The 23,044-nt window shown below is 45.7% G+C and overlaps 1 protein-coding gene across 1 annotated transcript in view; it reads right to left on the bottom strand.

Moving 5' to 3' along the window:
* LOC109572315 (zinc finger protein 845-like) overlaps nucleotides 1-23,044 on the bottom strand; it is a 63,666-nt gene that overhangs the window by 33,604 nt on the left and 7,018 nt on the right. The window contains exons 3-6 of the mRNA XM_070770276.1: nucleotides 21,284-21,379; nucleotides 16,250-16,387; nucleotides 13,975-15,600; nucleotides 1,610-1,742 (exon numbers count right to left, since the gene is read on the bottom strand). Of these exons, the coding sequence (XP_070626377.1) occupies nucleotides 1,610-1,742; nucleotides 13,975-15,600; nucleotides 16,250-16,387; nucleotides 21,284-21,379 (1,993 nt within the window). The remainder of the gene's footprint in view (nucleotides 1-1,609; nucleotides 1,743-13,974; nucleotides 15,601-16,249; nucleotides 16,388-21,283; nucleotides 21,380-23,044) is intronic.

The following is a 23,044-nucleotide window of genomic DNA, read 5'->3' as shown; positions in this document are numbered from 1 at the left end:
CTGTTGTTCAAGGGTCAACTCTATTTGTTGGACTCAGTAATTGGTTTCCACTTTGGGTCTCAAATAGTAAGCCCACATATTTGTTTGACATATACAGAATTTTCAAAACAATTGTAACTGAACTCTTTTAGATAGGAAATAGGGTAAATTGTTAGAGAAATACAATTTAAAAAGAAAAAGTCTCCTCCTCATTCAGAAAAGTCTCACTGCAAAGACAGTAAAGAAATAAAAGTTTAAAGTTGTATAAGCATTAGACTAGAATCTGATGCACATGGCAGATGGTCATTGCTGCTACTGCTGCTGCTAAGTCGCTTCGGTCGTATCCGACTCTGTGTGACCCCATAGACAGCTGCCCACCAGGCTCCCCTGTCCCTGGGATTCTCCAGGCAAGAACACTGGAGTGGGTTGCCATTTCCTTCTCCAATGCATGAAAGTGAAAAGTGAAAGGGAAGTCGCTCAGTCGTGTCTGACTCTTCGCGACCCCATGGTCTGCAGCCTACCAGGCTCCTCTGTCCATGGGATTTTCCAGGCAAGAGTACTGGAGTGGGGTGCCATTGCCTTCTCCAGATGGTCGTTAAGAGACTTCAAAGAACACTCACCCCTTCATATAGCGAAACAGACACAAACCATTCCCTACGTTTTCCAATAAACAATTGGTCCTATGAAGTAAGGACAGCACCATTTGTTACACATAGTTCATGCCACACTAACGCAGTAACGGGGTGATTACTTGCTGTTACACTGGCTTTCTATAGAGGAAAACTAACTTCTCATATGACGGGAGGTAGTTTTGCTACTTGGAGCAAATTGGGCTCCTGCCCTCACCCCTGCCCCACAAGAAACTGGGATGTGTGAGTGCCAGTCGCTCAGTCGTGTTTGACTCTTTGTGACCCCCATGGATCTTAGCCTGCCAGGCTCCTCTGTCCATGGAACCCTCTAAGCAAGAATACTGGAATGAGTTGCCATTCCCTTCTCCAGGGGATCTTCCTGACCCAGGGATCAAACCCAGGTCTCCCGCAGTGCAAGCAGGTTGTTTACCAGCTGAGCCACTGGGACAGAAAGACGCTATCTCCTTTGATGACTTCATTTCATAAAAATGGGCCCCTGGGCCTTTGAGAAAGACATTCCTGGGTTGTGAGGGTATTGGCGTGTTTGAGTAAAAGCAAGGCTAGTGCAGCTTAGCCTTAATTTGCTGGGATTAGAATGGTACGAGATAAGCTTGGAGAGAAAACAGAGGCAAACCGTGTAGAACCTTGTCGGCCATTGTAAGGAGCTTCTATTATGCTCCTGAACACGTTCTAAAATGTACCTGTGGGGGACTCCTGGGGGACCAGTGCTTTCACGGACTCGGTGCTTTCATGGACTCGGTGCTTTCACTCTTGGGGTCTGGGTTCCATCCCTGGTCAGGGAACCAATATCCCACGTGGCGTGGCCAAAAAAAAAAAAAGACTTCCCCTTTACCTCTGCGTCCTTAAGACAGTCTTGCCTGGTAAGAGTGATTTCTCTGCTTATGTCTGTGGGCCCCACTGTATCATTAAGACCAGAAAGTTTATGCTAACAGTGGGACTCACGGTGAAGGGTGGGTTTTGTCTGCCTACGACTACACTACATTTCGCCTTCTGTGGATCCTGTCTCCATGGTCAGTCCAGTGGGCGCTGCCTCGATAAAGGCATCCGCGGGCCGGGAAGCTGGGCGAACTTCCCTTTTGGTGTTGATGAACACGCTGTCACACAGCTCTGGAACTGCACGGGGAGTCACCCGGGCACGCTGCTCAGTTCCTCTTGCATTGTATTCTGGGTGCCTTTTCCCTTTGCAGATCGCGGTCTGTCTTTCTGTGGTGACACCAAGCCTGAAGGTGGTCTTGGGCAGACATGAAAGTCTCCTTGAAAAAGGAAAGTACTGACCTAGATGGGAATCACGGTAAAGGCTTCCCTGGGGAAGTGCTATTTGATGTGAGATGTGATTTTCCAGTGGTCATATATGGATATGAAAGTTGCACTGTGAAGAAAGCTGAATGCCGAAGAATTGATGCTTTTGAACTGCGGTGTTGGAGAAATCTCGAGAGTCCCTTGGACTGCAAGGATATCCAACCAGTCCATTCTAAAGGACATCAGTCCTGGGTGTTCTTTGGAAGGACTGATGCTAAAGCTGAAACTCCAATACATTGGCCACCTCATGTGAAGAGTTGACTCATTGGAAAAGACTCTGATGCTGCGAGGGATTGGGGGCAGGAGGAGAAGGGGACGGCAGAGGATGAGATGGCTGGATGGCATCACTGACTCAATGGACATGAGTTTGGATGAACTCCGGGACTTGGTGATGGACAGGGAGGCCTGGCATGCTGCAATCCATGGGGTTGCAAAGAGTCAGACACAACTGAGAGACTGAACTGAACTGAACTGTACTGTGAAGGGTAAGCATTCATTCTCTAGCCAAAGTGTAGGGAAGAGCCTAGCAATGGGTGGGGAGACAAAAGGAAACACAAGTCAAGAGCAGAGCAGTGGGATCGTGAAAGAGAAAAGGGAGCAAATTAGACACGTCCCACACCAGGTAAGGCCCCATGGATGGGCTACGTGAAGGCTTTGGTTTTTATCTCCAGAGTTAAGGGAAGTCATGAAACGACTGAAGGGCATGTGTGTTGGGCAGGTGGCAGTCTAATTTGCACTGCATCTCTAGTTTCAGTGTGGAGAATGGACTGGAGAGGAAATACAGGTGAAAAAATACCTAGTTACTAAGCTGAAACAGAAGTGATAGATGATGTGTGATAGTCCAGGAAGGAAGTGGTGGGTTACGGAAGACAAACCTGAGAGGCATTTAAGAGGTCACACTGGCAACTTGGCGTGTGGAGTGTAAGGAAACAGAGGTCACAAGGTTGCGTCGGGGTTCTGTCCTTGGTCACCAAACCGTGCCATGTGGTGCAGAGGCAAAACTACTAGAGGATCGGTATCAGGGAGAAGCGGGAGCCACTTTAGGAACCTTTAAACAGTCACGTGGAGACTGACATCTTCCAAACACTCAAGTAGGGGCAGTAATCAGGAATTCAGGTCTAGGGCCCCAAGAAGTCAGGACTGGGAAAATAAATTCCAACTTGTTCAAAGTAACAAAGGTCTGTATAATCAAAACTATGTTTTTTCCAGTACTCATGTATGGATGTGAGAGTTGGACTATAAAGAAGGCTGAGTGCCAAAGAATTGATGCTTTCAAACTTTGGCATTAGAAAACTCTTGAGAGTCCCTTGCACTGCAAGATCAAACCAGTCTATCCTGAAGGAAATCAACTCTGAATATTCACTGGAAGGACTGATGATGAAGCTGAAGCTCTAATACTTTGGCCACCTGATGCAAAGAGCTGACACATTAGAAAAGACCCTGATGCTGGGAAAGACTGAAGGTGGCAGAAGGTGGGAGAAGGATGAGATGGTCAGATGGCATCACCAACTCAATGGACACGAGGTAATGCAGGTTCCTGGGGGATGGTGAAGGACAGGGAAGCCTGGCATGCTGCAGCCCACGGGGTCACAATGAGTTGGACAAGACTGAGTGACTAAACAACAACAATGAAGATAAGTGAAGCCGCATGAAGGATGCGGATGAAGCCTAGGGAGAGACCACAAAGAAAGAAAAGGGACTGTGGAAACTGTTTAGGAGTTTCAAAACTGCATGGGTGGCTAGAAGTGGATGAGTCAGCAAGGAAGGAAAAAAAAGAAAGGAGGGAGAAAACCAGGAGAGTGATGATATGGAACTAAAAAAAGTGTATTTCAAGAATGGTCAGTGAGATGATTCTCAGTCTCAAGACCAGGGCTTACGTTATATAAACATGGGAGTCACTGCTGACCCTGGCCAGGGTGATGAAGACAGCAGGACCCTAGGAAGGAGGTTCACAAGGCAGGGAGGTTTGGGAAATGGAAGAAAAAGGATGAGGTAACAGTGAAGTGCAATTATCACAAGGAAACGAAGAGAATCCCAAGGGTACTCCTCAGTTAAAGGAAGAGGGAGGAATAAAGATGTGAATACGTGAGACGTGGTGAAGACAGTGGTGCCGGACGCTCAGGGCAATGGATGAAGACAAGTCAGAAAGGGTGAGGGACAGAGCAGATGAAAAATAGGCTTTAGGCAGGTGAGGTCACAGGCAAGAAAAACATTGGGCACACTCTGAGGTGGGGCAAACGGTGATGACTGCCTAAGTGCAAGCAAAGCACTTCAAACGTGTGTGAAGATTTATCCTGACAGCAAGCACATGAAATGACACTAGAACAAGCCATAGTGAGAGTTGCTGAAAGATGATGGAACTAGAGAGGCTGTAAGGGAGGAGGGAGGAGAGTGATGAGGGTGCCTGTCAGCTGGATGATGGTCAAGAGAACGAATGATGTAGCAGGACTTGGGACTCAGCACACGAGAGGCGTTTCTTCCTTCACATCCCAGAGACTTGGGAGAAATGATACATGGAGACTAGGTTGTCATTAATGAGTTTGTGGCCCCCAGTTAGTGGTGCTTCGTCATCGTCTGATGTGTGGGGCTGTGCGGGCATCTGAAACCATCTTCCTAAAATACAAACACCAGGGGAGATTGAGTGTGATCTTACTAAGGAACATCTTGGCCCCTTGGATACCTGCTTTCTACTTGCCCACCTGGACAGCCCCTGGTTGGCACTCTCCTTGTCTGTGGCTCTCCACATCCAACTCAAAGATCGCATGTGGCTGGGTGCACTGGCACCCTCACTTCTCGAAGTGGCTGATGTGCCTTGTTAAATTCTTAGTATTTATCATCTCATTAATACTTTTGGGCGTTGTTTTAAAGTGTAGGATTTGCTATCCTGATACGAGGCCTTTGAAGAGTTACTTATGGCTCCAGTTAAGACGAGGGCCTGCTGTGCTTGCTCCACGGGGCCACGTAGGGCAACCCCTGAGGACAGTCAGAAGCAAAGAGGTGGAAGGGAAGGGTAGAGAGACTGCAGATATAGTGATCTTCACTGGGAGGCGTGGGACTGGTGACGCAGGCAGGCCAAGCAGGTTTAGGATTTGCTAGTTTGGTTCCTGCCAGCACAGCTCAGGGTGCAAGGGCTGCCCTCAACTGCCTGGTTATCTGGGGAAGGGTCTTGAAGCATGGGGACTTGATAAAGGCAGTAGCTGAGGGCTCTGGCTCTGGAACGGCTGGTTTGTCTACGGAGGGCACAGACCACAGGGAAAATTATCCGGAGAGATTAGCTAGCTCTAGAAGGAGCAGTCTCCACAGGATCAGCGGGGTCCCAAATGTTAGAACTTCAGAATAAAAACACATGCTTCAACATTAAGTATCCAAAATAAGGGGGAGGAGGAGAGTGGCCAGGAAGGTTTTAAAGTCTCCCAGGTAAGCCAGAGGTCAGAAGTATGACGGGAGGGCCCGTGGCCCTGACACGGCTCTGAGGGAGGCCCGGTAGGTTGCCTGTTTATACTTTACTTCAGACTGTTTAAAAAGTGAGCTGCATAACACATCCATGAGCAGAGATGACAAGTCTTCAGCCCTCAAACCTCAAGCATGACATCACCGAGCATCCCAGGACTGAGAGGGAAAGGCGGTCTTCGGGTCAGAGCCCGAGTGCCCGGGGAGCAGAGAGGCCCCGCAGACCAGGTTCCTGCCAGTCTTCAGCACCTCTCTGGCGAAGCCGTCCCTGCAGGAGCCACCTGCTCCCCCTCGCTCCAGGTGAAACTCCCCCACAGATGGTGAAGGTAACCAAGCCTGACACAGGGTAGTCTAGCTTCAAGTGAGGTGTGCTGGATGATGCAAACATTCCTTATTTCTCTTTGCTGAAAACAGGGGCACAGAGTATCGACAGCAGGGAGAGAGAGAGATGAGAAACTGCTGCCTTATGTGCCTCAGAAACAGCACTGGTCTGGCATTTACATCTTTATAAAGTAAACAGCTGGTATATTTGCACATCAGACCACTTGAAGCCATTCATCTATAAAGATACATGTGTACTAGGTATCTACACATTTATGTACATATATGTGCCCTCAAGTGGTGTATACACATCACACGTGTATCAATTATCAGAAAGAGGCAAGGTCCTTGTCACCAGACTTCCTCTGTATGTTGTCATCACTAAATTAAATCCCGGCTAGTTTCTTCAGTTCTACTTTGGCTTAGTGATAGTTTTTAAAAAAATTTTGGTTATGATTTTGCCTCAAAATTATGACTCTTTTAGGAAACTGTGCTTAACATTACAGAAGCCTGAATTTATTAATTGGCATCTTAGTTCCATTTAAGTTGCTATGAAGACCTAACAGAGCAGGCCCAAGACTGCTATTCTCTTAACTAGCAGGTTTACCCTGGGCTGTGGTTTGAGACCTTAGATTTTGGAGGACTTCCCACGAGTGAGTGGCTCAGTGTGCTCAAGCTTTCTGTGCACCAGTGTGTTTTATGCCAAAGATCCACTGTCCTTCTGGAGGTCTAGAATTTGGTATAAATGTTAAAGTCCCCAAGAAACCCTGAGTCTCGAGCTAGCTTCCACATGTGACATTTCAGTCGATGGCTGTCCCTCCTTGACAGAGCTTAAATTGAGCACATCCCACGTGACTCCCCTGAGCCAGGACAATTGCAGATTGCCCCTGGTCCCTGTGCAGCTTCTCTTGGCTGAGTTTGCTTTGATCGTTTTGGTGGAATAAGCATAGCTGTTGAGTGTTAACAAAACATGAGTTCTGGGAGTCTTCCTAGGAAACTGCTGAACTAAGTGTGGTCTTGATCACATGATACAATCATTCATCCTGATTTCCATCTGGCCATAAAAGCTTCTGGAGCTTTTCTTCAAGGTCAACATATGTTCTATATGGTGGCAACTATACAATAGCACCCCACTCCATTACTCTTGCCTGGAAAATCCCATGGACGGCGGAACCTGGTAGGCTGCAGTCCATTGGGTCGCTAAGAGTCGGACGCGACTGAGCGATTTCACTTTCACGCATTGGAGAAGGAAAAGGCAACCCACTCCAGTGTTCTTGCCTGGAGAGTCCCAGGGACGGGGGAGCCTGGTGGGCTGCCGTCTATGGGGTCACATAGAGTCGGACATGACTGAAGCGACTTAGCAGCAGTAGCAGCAGCATACACACAGCTTCATGTAAACACTGTGAGGAAGCCAAGCATTATGATAAACATTCCCTGCTGTGTGTAGCCACTCACTAAAACACACATCTATTGGGTGTCTACTAGGGGAAAAAAAGAACGGGACAGTGGTTGGATGTGGGATGATGAAAAAATGGCTGCAAGGTGTCCATCTGGCCTGGGCAACAAGGCAGACGGCAGTGGGATTCACAGGGAATATGGGCACTGAAAACCTTAGCCCTTTTCTATCTTCCTGCCACCACAAATCAACTGTATCTTCTTCAGTTAAAACAGACTATGCAGCCACTAAAGAGGGAGTTTGGTGTATCTCACTCATCCTAAAGGGATGGTCAACATTAATGTCAAATGAGAAAAGTAATTTGCAGACAAATGATCAAGACTTGGTCTACTCTGAAGTGGTGCATTCACCCATCCTATGAAAGACAACACAGGTTAAGTATCAAGGGCATGGATTTTGCAGTCAGCTAACTCCAATCCCAGTTCCTACACTTTCTAATCATGAAACCCTGGACAAATTCCTAAACTGCAAAGGTTAAGAGTTAATACGTATAAAACAATGTTTGCTTGCTGTTCTAACGATAGGTTTATCTCCAGGCCATGGTCACATGACACATGAACACAGTTTATAAACAGTGGGTGTGGAAGGATGGCCAGTGAGAAACATTCAACCTGGAGACACAGACTGGGGGACTCTAGATCACTGTGGATAAAATGCCTTGAGAGGGAATTAACTCACTCATGGGACACATCACAAGTGAAAAAGCAAAGGCCACACATGGATCCTGGGAAGTGGAACTATTTAATAGATGGAAAACACAGACCCTATTAAGGAGAAGAGCAGAAATGCTCAGAAGCCAGCCAAGGACTCTTGAGAAAGAGGGGTGGGCAGCACAAGGGCCAGTAATGAGGTGGGCACAGAGGGGCACAAATGGGAACTTTGTGAGGACTGCGCAAGCCAGGTGACCGTGGTGGAGGTCACTCTTAGTGGTCACTGGAGCACACCACAAGGAGGTGAGGGCAGACAGTGGACAGAACAGTTCCACTGGGTGTGTCTGTGAGAGAAAGAAGGGCAGAGTTCAATGGGCATGTGGGGCAGAAAGTGCCCAGCGGTGAGACTAGAGACTGAACACATTTGACAGTTGAGGCAGAAATGACAACAACATCCAATATGGCGCTCACTGTACAGATGATGAGGCTAGAAGGGCATTAAGAGGGAGAAGTTAAAGACCACAGAATACAGGAGGAGGTACAGCACACAGACGGAGACCCTCAGCAAGCTGGGGGCGGAGGTGGGGGATGCACTCAGTCACGGGGAGGAAGAGTGAGCCTGAAGGGGGAGTGACCCTCCTCCTCTGCGGCTGCAACAAGCCTTAGAGAACCAGGAAATTCTACACACACGCCTTCCCTGGAGAACACAGCTCTGAACAACCAGGAGGTCAACCTTAGTTGTAAAATCTGTTCTCAGAGATACCTGTGGATATAAGGCCTTTCATTCCTCTAGTTTATTTAGGATTTCTATCCCAATACAAAGATAAAACCACCAGAGAATCATGACTTTGGGCTACATAGTTTTGCCTGTTTTCTCAGAGTCCTCCTTTGGCATTATAAACTAGGCAAAAATACAGAAGACATATAAAATAACCAAATGGAAATCAAACAACTGAAAAATTAAAAAAACAAAATGAAAACTCACTGGGTGAGCTCAATAGTAGATTATATGAGAGAAGGGCATCAGTGAGCTCAAAGAGCAATCAATCGAAATTATTCAATAAGAGCAACAGAGAGATACAAACTGGGGGAAACAAAAAGATGGGAACTGAGGGTCCTATGGTACAAAACATGAGAATTATCACTCATGTTACTGGAGTCCTTAAAAGAGGGAAAAATGTGAGGTTAAAAAATATTTGAAGAATTAATCATTTAAAATGTCCAAATTTGGCAAGGGGCATACACCACATGATTCAAAAAGCTGAGCAACCACCAAACAGGAGAGACCCTAAAAGTTCTATGCCAGGACACATCATAATTAAACTTATGACCACAATGAAAAACACTTTGAAAACATGTGACGGAAAGGATGCTTTACAGATAGAGAAGTAACAGGGTGACACGCACTTCTCATGTGAAACCACGGTGCACAGAAGAAGATAGAATGTAGAAAAACAGACATGTTTTCTTTTGTCCTAAAAGAACTGTGGATCCCACATCGTATGTTCCACAAAAATATCTTTCAAGAATGAAGGGGAAAAGACATTTTTAAATGAAGAAAAAAAACATTCATTAACAGCAGACATACTTTAGAAAGAACAGATAAAGGAAACTTGCCAAACAGAAGGGAAATGTTAATAGAAGACTTGGGACTTTAAGAACAAGAGAAAGAACAATGAAATGGAAAACTGAGAGGGTACCAGGCAGGAAGGCCAGGGGTCTCCAAAAGGAGGAAATAGGCTGCAAGTGTCAGACATTTTTCTCTTAAGTGGCAGGAGGAAACAAACTAGCGGTATTTTTTTCCTTCTCTATATAAATTAAAAGGTTTCTCTTAAAATACTGTCTTGCCATAATGACACCTGGTTTCACTATTCTCAAACCTTGAGTTAACCAATGCATTTCTTATGGAAATGTTTGTCTTAAGCTATGTTAATGTACTATGCATTTACCCCAGACTCGGTCTTCAAGGAGGTTCTGCCTAACGGAGAAGGCAATGGCACCCCACTCCAGTACTCTTGCTTGGAAAATCCCATGGACGGAGGAGCCTGGTAGGCTGCAGTCCATGGGGTCGAGAAGAGTCGGACACGACTGAGCGACTTCACTTTCACTTTTCACTTTCATGCATTGGAGAAGGAAATGACAGCCCACTCCAGTGTTCTTGCCTGGAGAATCCCAGGGACGGGGGAGCCTGGTGGGCTGCCGTCTATAGGGTAGCACAGAGTCAGAAACGACTGAAGTGACTTAGCATAATGGCTCAGAACCTACTTGACAAACCAGTACGTTATACTCAGATATTGTTCCCCTAATCTATGTAAATGAAACTATCTGTATGGTAATCTGCCTTTCTTCACAATTCAAGTCAATGGTTTTATGGCCCAGGATGAATCATCTGGTGCCAAGATTATCCCAAAATGCATCTTATGGATGGGGGTGCCTGGTGCCATTCTGAGTTTTAAGACATTCCTTTCTTTCATTAACAGACTGCTAGTGACTACATAACATGCAGCTGAAGACTGGCAGGGGGGTACTCTTTCTGCCCCCTTTTGATGCCTATGTCAGCAGCTTTCTCTATCTCCTTTATACTTTAATAAAACTTTATTACACAAAAGCTCTGAGCGATTAAGCCTCGTCTCTGGCCCCGGATTGAATTCTCCTCCAGAGGTCAAAAATCCCAGCATCTTTTCATTCAGCAACAACCTTTCAAAAACTGGAGATACACAGACTTCACTTCTCACAAACTTTGTTTTAAAAAAAAATCTTAAGACAGTTGAGGCAAAAATTACAATATCCAATATGGTGCTCAGTATACAGTGAGAAACTATTTAGAACAACTATATTAAGAACAGGGAATGTAAAAGAACCCTAATGAAATCAAGGTTTCTATACGTCAAAGTGCTGAAATATTGATAAGTCTGTGATTAAGTTATGTATATGTAATACACTTCATACAGTAAAAAAAATTAAGATATATACTCAAAAGCATTACAGATACATCACGTAGAATTCTAAAAAACATTAAAGTAACCCACAGGAAGGACAGGAAAGCTAAATAACAAGAACTAAAAAACAAGAGTAACACTATAAAGGGAATACAACAAAAAAAACAATTAAAATGGTACACTGAAGCTCTAATGCATCATTAACTATTTTAAATTTAGATGATCTAAATTTACAAATTAAAAGAAAGTGGCAGAAAGGATTTAAAAAATATGACCCCAACTATTGCTGTTACAAGAAACTTAAAAAATACAAACTGCCAACACTACAATTTCTTAATTATCCTTCAAGACTTCATCATTTCTCTCTGCAACTGACAAGAAATACTACACAGAAAGTCAGCAAGGATATAGAGAATCTGAAAAACATCCCCAACAAAGAAAATTGTGCAGACATTTATAGAAACTCCACCCAATGACAGCAGAATACACATTCTTTCCAAGAAGTCTTACAGAACATTCAACAAGATTTACCACACCCAAGGGCAATAAACAAACTTCAACAAATTTAAACAGTCAAACCAAACGTGAAACAAACAAGAAATCAATAACAAAATGATACCAGAAAATGGTTCAAACAGTAGAAAATGAAATAAAAAACTTCTAAATAATCCACAGGTGACAGAAGTCTCTAAAGGAATCAAGGGGTATTCAGAACTGAATAAACTGTAATAAAAACTTGTGGGACAAAACTTGAACAGTGCTGTGGTAGAACTTTATAATACTTAATGCTTCATAAGAAAACAAAAAGTGTCGAATCAATAATCTCAGCATCCCTCAAAAATTAAAAGTGCAAAATACAACCAGAGCAAAGCAGAAGATAGGCTATCATAAAACCTGGGGCAGAAATCAGTGAAAGCAAAAACAGAAAGGAACAGAAAAAAAATCAATTAAGTGCTGGTTCTTCAAAATGATCAGTAAGATTGGTAAATGTCTAAGACTGACAATGATTAAAAGGAGTTGACTATTTCCAAAATCAGGAGTAAAATGGAATATAAGTACATTCCTTGCTGCTGTTAAAAAAAATAATGAGGAAAAAAAAAAAAAATGAGGGAATACTTCCAACAAGTCTAAAATTGAAATGAAATGAAACATTTCTTTGACGAGGACCAGCTATCCAATTTATCCAATATGAAAAGACACTATGAATAGTTCCATATTTATCAACTAGTATCCAGAAAATCTCCAGGCCCAAATGGTCCGTTGGACTATTATAAAACAACAATTAAAAACACTTACACACCATCTTCCTAAAAAACAGAACTTGAGAGGCCACTATCACCTTGACCTAAAATCAGACAATGATAGAAGCTAAAAACAACGAATGGCCACTATGCACCATCAATCAAGAGATCAGAGGAAAAGTGCCTCAAAAAAATACAGTCAAATCAAATGCTTTAATATATATTTTAAAATGCATACTCCATAACCAAGTGGGGCTTATTCCAAGGATGCAAGGCTGGTTCCATATGCAAAACTCAATCAATTGGGTATCAAAGAAAAATCAGATGATCATATCAATTGATGGGAGGAAAAGCATCCAACAAAACCCAACACTCAAGCATAACAAAAATCTCACCAAATTAAGAACTGAGGGAAACTTTCTAGACTTGACAGGAAAAGTCTATGGGAAAAAAAAAAACTTGTAACATTGTACTTGATAAGAAAACTGAATGTCTCCCCCTAATATCAGAAACCAATCAAGGGTGTCCTCTCCTACTGCTCATACTCAACATCAGACTGCAAGTCCTAGCAAGCGCATTAAGAAAAGGAAATGGAAAGAGTACAAATAGGAAGAAAAAAAGTATGTGCAGTTGACATTTCTAAGTACAAAATACCAAGGATTCTATCTAAAGAAACTACTAGAAATAATAACTCCGTTCAGCCAAGGCTACAAGATACCCAAATACCACCCGCAGAACAATCTTTCTATATACTACTAAAGGAAATGAGGAAATGAAAGTTTAAGAATCAGTGTCAACAGAGAATTCTCTGGCAGTCCACCACCCCAGTGGTCAGGACTCTGAGCTGGCCTGGATTTGACCCCTGATTGGGGAACTAATATCCTATAAGACACAAGGCCAAAAAAAACCCCAAATCAATGCATTTATAAATCACTTTTAAGACTTTATAGGGCCTGTATTATTGAAAATTAGGACTTCCCTGGTGGCTCAGACGGTAAAGCATCTGTCTACAATGCGGGAGACCTGGGTTCAATCCCTGGGTCGGGAAGATCCCCTGGAGAAGGAAATGGCAACCCACCCAGTACTCTTGCCTGGAGAATCCCATGGACAGAGGAGCCTAGTGAGCTACAGTCTGCAGGGTTGCAAAGAGTCGGACACGACTGAGCAACTCTACATTATTGAAAATTACAAAATGATAATGAAACACCAAGAATGCTAATGACGTGTCATATCATGTACTGTGTTCACAGTGTCACTTCTGAACTGCTCTATAGGTTTAAATCAATCTCTATAAATGCTGAAGCAATACTTTTTTGCATGCTAAGATTTATACGGGAAGTCCAAGGAACTAGGAAAGCTAAGTCAATTTAAATAATAGAGACAATTCATTTATCCAATTTTAAGATTTACGGTAGAGCTAAAATTAAGTAAACAACAGATTGAATCAATAAAAAAGTCTGAATGTTTGGTGTTTAAAACCACCAAAAAAAGTTTGTTTTTTTAAAAAAACTAAAGCCTGAAGGTCTTAACTGGCACAATAAAATGTGCCCATATATCATGTGTGTATTTTTATCTACGTAAATACCTGCCCTCAACTATCTTAACTCTCCCGACACTGGATAACAATGAGTGTATATACAAGACCCACGAAGGGTCAAGGCCCTTTGCCAGTGAAATAACATTCCACTCACCCCAAGTAAACTAAGGAACCCATGACAAAGTGCCATAAGCTTGACAGAGAAGTCTCAAAGGAACTGGGTTTGCATTTCATTTGCTTATCTAAATTTCCATCTTCTTTTTATACAAATTCCTGAGATAACACTACAGTGTAAACTAAGGAGAAAAACACAGCTAAAGGTTTCCTTAGTGCACAATAAACACTGGTCTCTCCCTTACGGATGAATTCTCAGATGCAGAATAAGGCTCCACGCTGGGTCAATTTCTAAAACAGGTCTTTACACAACTACAGATGATCTGACAGGTTTTCTCAAAGCGAAGATACTTGAGGGGTTTCTCTTTGGTATGTGCGATCAGATGTCATGGTAGATACTTTCTCTTGCAAAAGATTTTCCTCTGTGTTTACATTCAAAAAGTCTTTCCCCAATAGGAGTTCTCGGAGGGTGACAGAGGTTTGCCCACTTGTGAAGGGTCTTCCCACATTTGTCACACTGACAGAGTTTCTCCCAATATGGATCCTTTGATGCTGAGTGAGAGAGGAGCTACGACTGAAGGCCTTTCCACACTCACTGCACTTATAAGGCTTCTCTCCAGTGTGGATGATGGCATGTCTAATGAGGTTTGTGCTCCAGCAGAAGGACTTCCCGCACTCCATGCATTCATAGGGCTTCTCTCCACTATGAATCCGCTGGTGTCTGGTGAGGCCAGACCTGCGGTTGAAGGCCTTCCCACACTCCGTGCACTCATAAGGCTTCTCTCCGGTGTGGATGCTGAAGTGCCGAATGAGGTCTTTCCTAGTGCTAAAGGCTTTCCCACATTCTTTGCACTCAAAAGGTTTCTCGCCAGTGTGTGCCCTTTTATGCAAGATGAAAGTAGAGCAGTGGGTGAAGGCCCTTCCACACTCAGTGCACACAAAAGGCTTCTCCCCAGTGTGGATCCGCTGGTGCCTCTTGAGGTATGACCTGTGGTTGAAGGCCTTCCCGCACTCGAGGCACTCGAAGGGCTTCTCCCCGGTGTGGATGACGTAGTGGTGAATGAGGGCTGCGCTCTCACAAAAGGCTTTCCCACATTCGCTGCACTCGTAGGGCTTCTCCCCGGTGTGGGTCTGCTGGTGCCACATGAGGTAGGACTTGTGTTTGAAGACCTTGCCACACTCAAAGCACTCATACGGATTCTCGCCACTGTGGATGATGTGATGGCGAAGGAATCCGGGCCTGTGTCGGAAGACCTGCCCACATTCTTTGCACACAAAGGATTTTTCCCCATTGTGTCTCCTCTTATGTAAGACAAAATTGGAGCGGTGAGTAAAGGCCTTTCCACACTCACTGCACTTGTAGGGCTTCTCCCCACTGTGAATCCGCTGGTGCTGTGTCAGGTAGGACTTGCGGTTGAAGGCCTTGCCACACTCCATGCACTCGTAGGGCCTCTCCCCGGTGTGGATCATATGGTGCTGCAGAAGGTGTGTGCTCTTAATGAAGGTTTTCCCACACTCAGTGCATTCATAGGGCTTCACTCCAGAGTGAATCTTTTCATGTCCAGCAAGAAGGTGTTTCTTGTTAAAAACTTTCCCACACTCATTGCATTTGAAGAGACTTTCCTCTTCCTGAATCAGGGGATCTTTACCTGATCCACAGGAGTCATGGTCATGGACAGCACCCCCTAGAGGGACTGGTTCCTCTTCGACCCTTGAACACACACCACCAGCTGTCCTTAAGCTGCCATGTTCAGGACTTATTTTTTCATGAAGCTTCTCCCTCTGGGGGTTGATCCCTGGTACAAAGTGGTCTTCCTGCATTTCCAGCGGCCCATCCTGATCCTTGGTTTGTCCCAACTGGGAGTCTCCTGGGCCTCCCTGCATCAGTTCCTGGAGAGAGGCTCCTTTAGACAGCGTTGGTTCACAACTGGTAGGTTCTGTGGTCTTGGGTTTTCCTTCGTCAACTGAAAGAAATACAATAAACAGGGCCTGTTAGTAATCCAACACGGAAGAAATGAAATCAGCATTTCAGTGAGGAAAAAAATAAAGATGAAAGGAGTGCCTCTGGGTCTTTATGCTTTGCTACCATTGACTCTCAGGATTGTTAATTTCCTTCTTCCTTGGTCATTAGACTGCTGACTCCTTCAAAGAGAGTTTAGGTGAGGAGATAAAGGGTATGGAGTGGACACGCCACCACAATTTTATAGACGTTGCTTGACAGAGTAATAATACCTCTGTGTGCTTTCAGTTTCTATAAGTAAGGACGTCCCAATTGTAAGAACACTCGGAAAAGGGGAATTCCCTGGAGGTCCAGTGGTTAGGACTTGGTGCATTCACGGCCAGGCCTTGGTTAAATCCCTGGTCAGGGACGTACTTTCTATTCTATGACAACAGATAGCTCATTATGGGAACCTAGACAGATTATGCTAAAGAGATAACATTATGTCTGATTATAGCAGAAAGACCACACATGTAATTAGAATCTTGGGGTTTTGAACCATGAGTTATTAGCTGGCGCTCTGGAGAGGGAAAGAAGGCTAGACACTGAGTCCCATGTTCAATGACTCAAGTCAGTCATGCTTCTGTAACGAAGGTCAATAAAAATCTACATACCCAGGCTCTGGTGAGGTTTATGGGTTGCCAACACTCCGTGCACATACTGCCAAGCACTGATTCCTGGAGGTAAAGAGTCGCTGAAGACACGGACGCTTCGTGATTGGAATACCTCTGGCCCTTCTTCTGAGCTGTATCCTGTACCAAACATACTCTGTGAGCATAACAGGTTCAAGGGGAGTTTCTCTGAGTCTAGCAAATCAATGAACCTGAGGGTGGACTGGAAACTCTTGACTTTCAGTTGGTTTAGAAGACCAAGGCAGACACGGCAGTCCTGGATTCTATGTTCCTAATCTGGGGTTTGGCTAACTGTGTGAAGGAAGAGGCCAGGGGAGTTGTACACCACAGGAGTCCTACACCAACTCCAGGCACAACAGGCACTGCCAGAGAGAGACAGTGGGAAGGATGCTACAGCCTAAGGAGACAATGTACAAAAGCCCCACAGGTCACGAGGATGGTACTGATGAGAATCCAGGGGAGCTGACTTGGGTTACTGTGAAACCTCCCAGGACATAGCTCATAAGGCAGGATGGTAAGCAGGACGGAAGGGACACACTGGGTCTGTTATGTCTGAACAGTTTGGTGAAAAGACTAGCAAAAGACACATGATCTACATAAAGAAAATGTCAATACTTTACTTGAAGACATTAAAGAGGAGCTAAACCAATGAGGGATTTAGTGTAGGGGATGGTGAAATTGGAGAGAGACGGTCAAAAGGTACAAAATGCCACTTTTAAGATTAAGTAACCAAGGAATGTAATGTACAACTATAGATGACTATAGTTGACACTGCTGTATGATATAAAGAAGCACCATTAACAGAGTATTCCTAAGAGTTCTCATCACGAGAAAAATTTTTCCCTTTTATCTTTTCTTCTTTACTTTTTAACATACTGTCACCGTGCTTATTAAACTTATATTCAGAGTACATCATGCGAAATGCTGGGCTGGATGAAGCACAAGCTGGAATCAAGATTGCTGAGAGATATCAATAACCTCAGATACACGATGACACCACCCTTATGGCAGAAAGCAAAGAGGAACTGAAGAGTTTTTTGATGAAAGAGAAAGAGCAGACTGAAAAAGCTGACATAAAACTCAACATTAAAAAAACAAAGATCACGGTATCGGGTCCCATCACTGCACGGCAGATAGACAGGGTGATGATGGAAACAGTGACAGACTTTATTTTCTTGGGTTCCAAAATCACTGCAGATGGTGAGTGCAGCCATGCAATTAAAAGATGATTGCTCCTTGGAAGAAAAGCTATGACCAACCTAGAGAGCTTATTAAGAAGCAGAGACGTTACTTTACTGACAAAGGCCCAACTAGTTAAAGCTATGGTTTTTTCCAGTAGTCATGTATGGATGTGAGAGTTGGACCATAAAGAAAGCTGAGCCCCAAAGACTGGATGCTTTTGAACTGTGGTGTTGGAGAAGACTCTTGAGAGTCCCTTGGACTTCAAGGAGATCAAACCAGTCAGTCCTAAAGGAAATCAGTCCTGAATATACATTGGAAGGACTGATTCTGAAGCTGAAACTTCAATACGTTGGCCACCAGATGTGAAGAACTGACTCACTGGAAAAGACCCTGATGTTGGCAAAGTTTGAAGGCAGGAGGAGAAGGAGACAACAGAGGATGAGATGGTTGGACGGCATCACCAACTTGATGGACATGAGTCTGAGCACGCTCTGGGAGTTGGTGGTGGACAGGGAGGCCTGGCATGTTGCAGTCCATGGGGTTGCAAAGTCGGACTTGACTGAGCAACTGAACTGATCTGATACAGGAAGATGGATGTTAGCTTAACCAACTGGTAATCACTTCATAATGTATGTAAATCAAACCAGCATGCTCTGTGCCTTAAAACTTATACAGTGATGTATATCAATTGTTTCTCAATAAAACTGGAAAAAAATGAATCATATGAAGCTGACAATTCTATCCCAGTGAATGTGTATATTCAATACAATTTCCAATAAAATACCAATTGGATTATTGTGGAACTCAGTAGTTTTACCATGGGATTTGCATGAAAAATCAAAGATGCAAGAATAATGAGAATTAAAAAGATATCTACCTTAGCAGGTAACAAGATTCTAGACTTTAAGACACTGTGGTCCTGGTACAGAGAAGACACAGGCAATGGAAAAGAACCGAGAGCCCGGGAAACACACACACGTGGAGCTCTGGGGAATGGAACGAAGGGAGAGCAGTTCACAGTAAAAGGAAAGGACAAAGAGTAAATGGAGCTAGAAAAATGGGTGACGCTGGGAATGACAACACCGTATTCCTGTCTCACACTATCCTCAAATTCTACCTCACACCAGAAAGAGTTAAATGTCAGGTGCCAAGCTTAGAACATCTTATAATGAGGACATCTTTTTGATATTAGGGATGGAGCAGCACCTATAACTGATCAAAGTATCAGTAATGTACAAAAATTCCTAAAAACAAAAGGCAAACAAAGTTAACAGAACACCTGGCATTTTCCATGAACTGACATTTCAGAGAAGAAAATACAGCTGTTCGTCAGTATCCACAGGGGAATAACTGGTATCAGAAGACACTTCCTGCTCAACACCCAAATCCAAAGATGCTCAAGTCCTTTACATAAAATGGCAGTTTTTGCACATAACCTACACACATCCTCCTGTGTACTTTAAATCGTCTCTAGAGTGCTTGTAATATCTAATACAATGTAAATGCTATGTAAATAATTGCCAGCACAAGGCAAACTCAAGTTTTGCTTTTTCGAGCTTTCTGGGATTTTCTTTTCCCCCAGTGTCTTCAATCCATGCTTGATGAATCCAGAGTCAGAACCTGCAGATGAGGAGGACAACTGTACAAATGGGCCGATAATTACATGATGAGAAGCTAAAGCTTGTGAACAATTAAGGAAATGCAAGGCAAGCTCACCTAACACACAGTTTTGTCCGTTTGTTAAGCAAAAATAAACGTGCCTGAGAGCATGAAGGACAGAACAGGACATAGTCAGTGGAATCTAGAGAATTATAGATGGGCAGATCTCTTTTAGAAAACCACGGCAATTGTCACCTAAACTTGAAAGTTTGCACAGCTACAATCCAACAATTTTACTCCTAAAAATGACAAAAGACAGGCCTAATCGTGTGCAAGAGGACCAATACATACGAATGTTCCTGGTAGCACTGTTTATGAGAATGATGAAATGTAAAAAAGTAAATGTCCTAGAGAGTGGATAAATATGAAACAGGAATATTTTTTATTTGCTTCAAGTGCAGAAACTTGGGCACATTTTTATGTTAAGTAGACAAAGGATAAAGTTACTAAGGGGTTTCCCTGGTGGCTCAGAAGGTAAAGCATCTGCCTGCAATGTGGGAGACCCGGATTCGATCCCTGGGTCAGCAAGATCCCCTGGAGAAGGAAATGGCCACCCACTCCAGTACTCTTGCCTGGAAAATCCCATGGACAGAGGAGCCTGGCGGGCTACAGTCCATGGGGTCGCCAAGAGTCGGACACGACTGAGTGACTTCACTTGCACTTTCAAAGTTACTAAACAAGCACTAAATAAGAAATACTTTCCCTAAAAGGTGTAACCTAGACTCTGGTTCAAGAACTGGCCATGAAGTGTGCCAAGATCTCTTCCACCAGGTGAAAGGAAAACTACAGCCTGGGAACCTGAGTGCAGAAGGGCTGAGGACCAAGCAGGAGTTTACTGTGGAGCCCTGCTGACACCCCAGGGCCATGCGCTGAGACACCGGCACTGGGGAGGCAGTCCCTGTCGGGAGGGCCGGACGCAGGGCTGCTGGGGGTGGGTCGAGGGTCTGGGGCGGCATCCAGTCTCCAGCCTGTGCGGACGGCAGGACCACGTGCTCAGGCGTAGGAGGGGAGGAGTGAGCATGGGATGGGTTCTCTGCCAGGCGTGCTCACTGGCTGCCTCTGAGATCCTCAGGTGGAGGTGTGTGGAGAGCAGGGGGCAGAGGCTGGGATGCCCCTCTGAGGGGCCACCGATGGCCCCACAAACGCTCACAGGCCAGCTGGGCCACGGAGTGACTAGGAGTGGAAAGAGCACGCCTCTGCAGCAGCCCCAGCATCACATACGACGGCTCCAGTGCCCTCAGCAGCCCAGACGTGGGCACACAGGACAAACGTCACTGGGAGGCTTTACCCAACAGGAGGAGACGGGCGACAGGGGACAAGGGAGGGCTCCTCAGTGTCTGAAACGATAGTTTGGGAAAGGGGAAGCAGAGGAGTGCTGGAGAGGCGCTGGGCAGGGAAGACGTGAACCACACTGTTCATCGTGACTAACGGGACGTGGCGGTACCAGCAGCTCACTTCCCACGAGACACTGACTACGGCTCAGACCCTGTGCTGAGCAGTTTTATGTTTTAAAACTGCACACCCCCAGCAACCCCAGGTCAGAACGACTACCGTTGACTGGCGCCTTTAGGAGCAGACCCCCCTCACCAACCTCCTGCTCCTCTCCTGAGACGGAGGGCTCAGTCACAGCTCTCTGCCCACCCCCCAAGTGTGGCCAAGAGCCCAGTGCCTTCCAGTGGAGGGATCAGAGGGCTGCTGTTTATGGGAGTCAGAGTGGCGTCATCCCCCACTTCTCTGCTAGCTGCAGGGGTCAGGGCACCTGAAGTCACACACTGACGACAGAACGAACCCAGGGCCCCGAGCGGCCGCGTGCTGCAGAGCTCCCCGTGACCCACAGGGACCGGGTGCGAGTCAGAAACAGCGCCTCCACGTGCTTGAGCTCTGAGACGCCGGAGTCCCTCTGACACAGCAGCCAGGCTGCAACTCAGACGAACTTACGTGCAGACACAAGGAGATCCCAAATTTCACTGGGACCACAGAGCTGGTGGTCGGCAAGCAGGCCTGAAGCCCAGGACACATCTGAGCTCGTACACCGTTGACCTCGGCGAGGACAGAGGGACCTGGGGTCAAAGGGCTCCATGGCTTCCAGACCACCAGAGGCCCGAACAAGACGCTTCCCAGGGAACCAGGGCCAGCGGCTTCCGGCAGGGTCTCTGCCCACAGCTTGGCTCCTACCTGCACAGGTGCTTCGGGAGAGGTCTCTCTTCACCGTCCACAGCTCCTGCCCGTGCTCCTGCTGGTAGATCAGCTCAGGTCTGGGGACAGGACACCCTGGGCATGGAGAAAAAAGGAAGACATGGGGGCTTCTGTGAAAACTGAGAAGACCTCTCAGTCTCGTGTGGGACTTCAGGATGTGGACCTCAGAATGAAGCTGCTCCCACCCACCGACATCTGGACTTGTGACCCGGACAGCAAGGTTAGAAGCAGCACTCCTGGGACCTAGACTTCAGACAGCAGTGAGAGTTGTGTAGACAGCACCTGTGCCCTTTGACCTCCATCATGTAGAGCTCCAGGAGACCTGTTCAGTTGTAGCCAAGAGACCCAGAAAACATGACCCCTCCTTCCAGAGGCTGTTTCCTAATTAATACAAGTGAGTCTCAATCGTGTGAGCATCAAAACCTCCAGGGATGTCTGGTTCATATCCAACTGAAAGCTCATCTCTGCAGATAGGGCCTGGGCAGCAATAGATTAAAACCACCCCAGACTCTGGCATCAAGAAGGACCGAAAAGTCTGGTCTCCACCAACTGCCAGGTGAGCCACCAGGCACTCTGGAGAAGAGCACCCCAGTCCAGGATGGCTGAGAGAGGGGACTCGCCGGTGCCGTGTCCTGCAGCAGCCTGGGTCGCCCAGCAGGTCGCCTGCCTGTCAGGAAAGCTGCCCAAGACTCTAGACCAGGAAGAAGCAGAGCAGCAGACAATTGGGTTGCAAGCCACGAACCCGTGAGCCAGTCCCAGCCTTGTGCTTCTGACTGGTGAGGTAATAAAAAACTTCTTCCAGAGTGAAGACTGAGCCGATCTGCCACATGCAACCACACACAGATGCAAGGGCAAGACAAGTGGGTTCCACAGGAAGTGGATGGCGGAGGCGCCAGGACTCGCAGATGATCTCCTCTGGCAGATCCAGGGTTCATCACTCATCACTAAGCAACTGTGCTCTCCTGTCTGCTCCGATCCCGGCACACGGCTCAGCCACCAGGAGTTACCCTCCCGACAACCTCAGGGCCTTCGCACGTGCTGACCCTCCTCCCTGGGTCTCCACTCAAATGTTGCCCCCTGAGAAGACTCTGCTGAACCCTGGAGAAGTCCAGGTGCTTAACCAACTCACCACACCACTATCAACTTTTAATCTTAATTATAAGTGAAAATTAATTTGTACAGGGTATAACCATATCACAGGAATTGTGCCAAGCTATTTAAATGCATTACATTATTTAAAATGGCAATAAACTGATGGAATAATTTAAAGAACTCACATATTTGAAACATAGACTCTTTTCAGTCAAAATAAGGTATGATGACCTCATTGATGTAAGTCTTTTGAGTCCCTAGCTGCCACCTGATCTGAGAAGAGACTAATCTTGTTAGTTGGTCTCTCTGTGGTCAACATACCAAGTTTCTGGATTGGTGACCCAGGGGCAACCAGGTAACTGGTACTGCACCAGGCCAAGGTCCCCTCAAAGATGCAACTGTGATCAACTAAACCAACATCACTGAAAGCTGGGGGCAGGTGGGGAGAGGCACTCAACCCAGCTTACTCCAGACCGTACAAGCCCTGCCGTGGGTCTGGGCGCTCCTGCGGAACAGACGCCCAAAGGTCGCACCACTGCTGTCTGGAGGCACAAGCCCCAGCCCCTCCCTAGAAAGGGAAGCCGCCACTCACAGACTCACCACTTGGGACTGCTAGGAACCTACCAGGAAAACACCCAAGTAAAAAAA

Source organism: Bos indicus, chromosome 18 (genome assembly GCF_029378745.1).
Source record: "Bos indicus isolate NIAB-ARS_2022 breed Sahiwal x Tharparkar chromosome 18, NIAB-ARS_B.indTharparkar_mat_pri_1.0, whole genome shotgun sequence".
Classification (NCBI taxonomy): Eukaryota; Metazoa; Chordata; class Mammalia; order Artiodactyla; family Bovidae; genus Bos; species Bos indicus.
The sequence above is the reverse complement of the archived record's forward strand: the minus strand, read 5'-3'. Positions and strand labels throughout refer to the sequence as shown.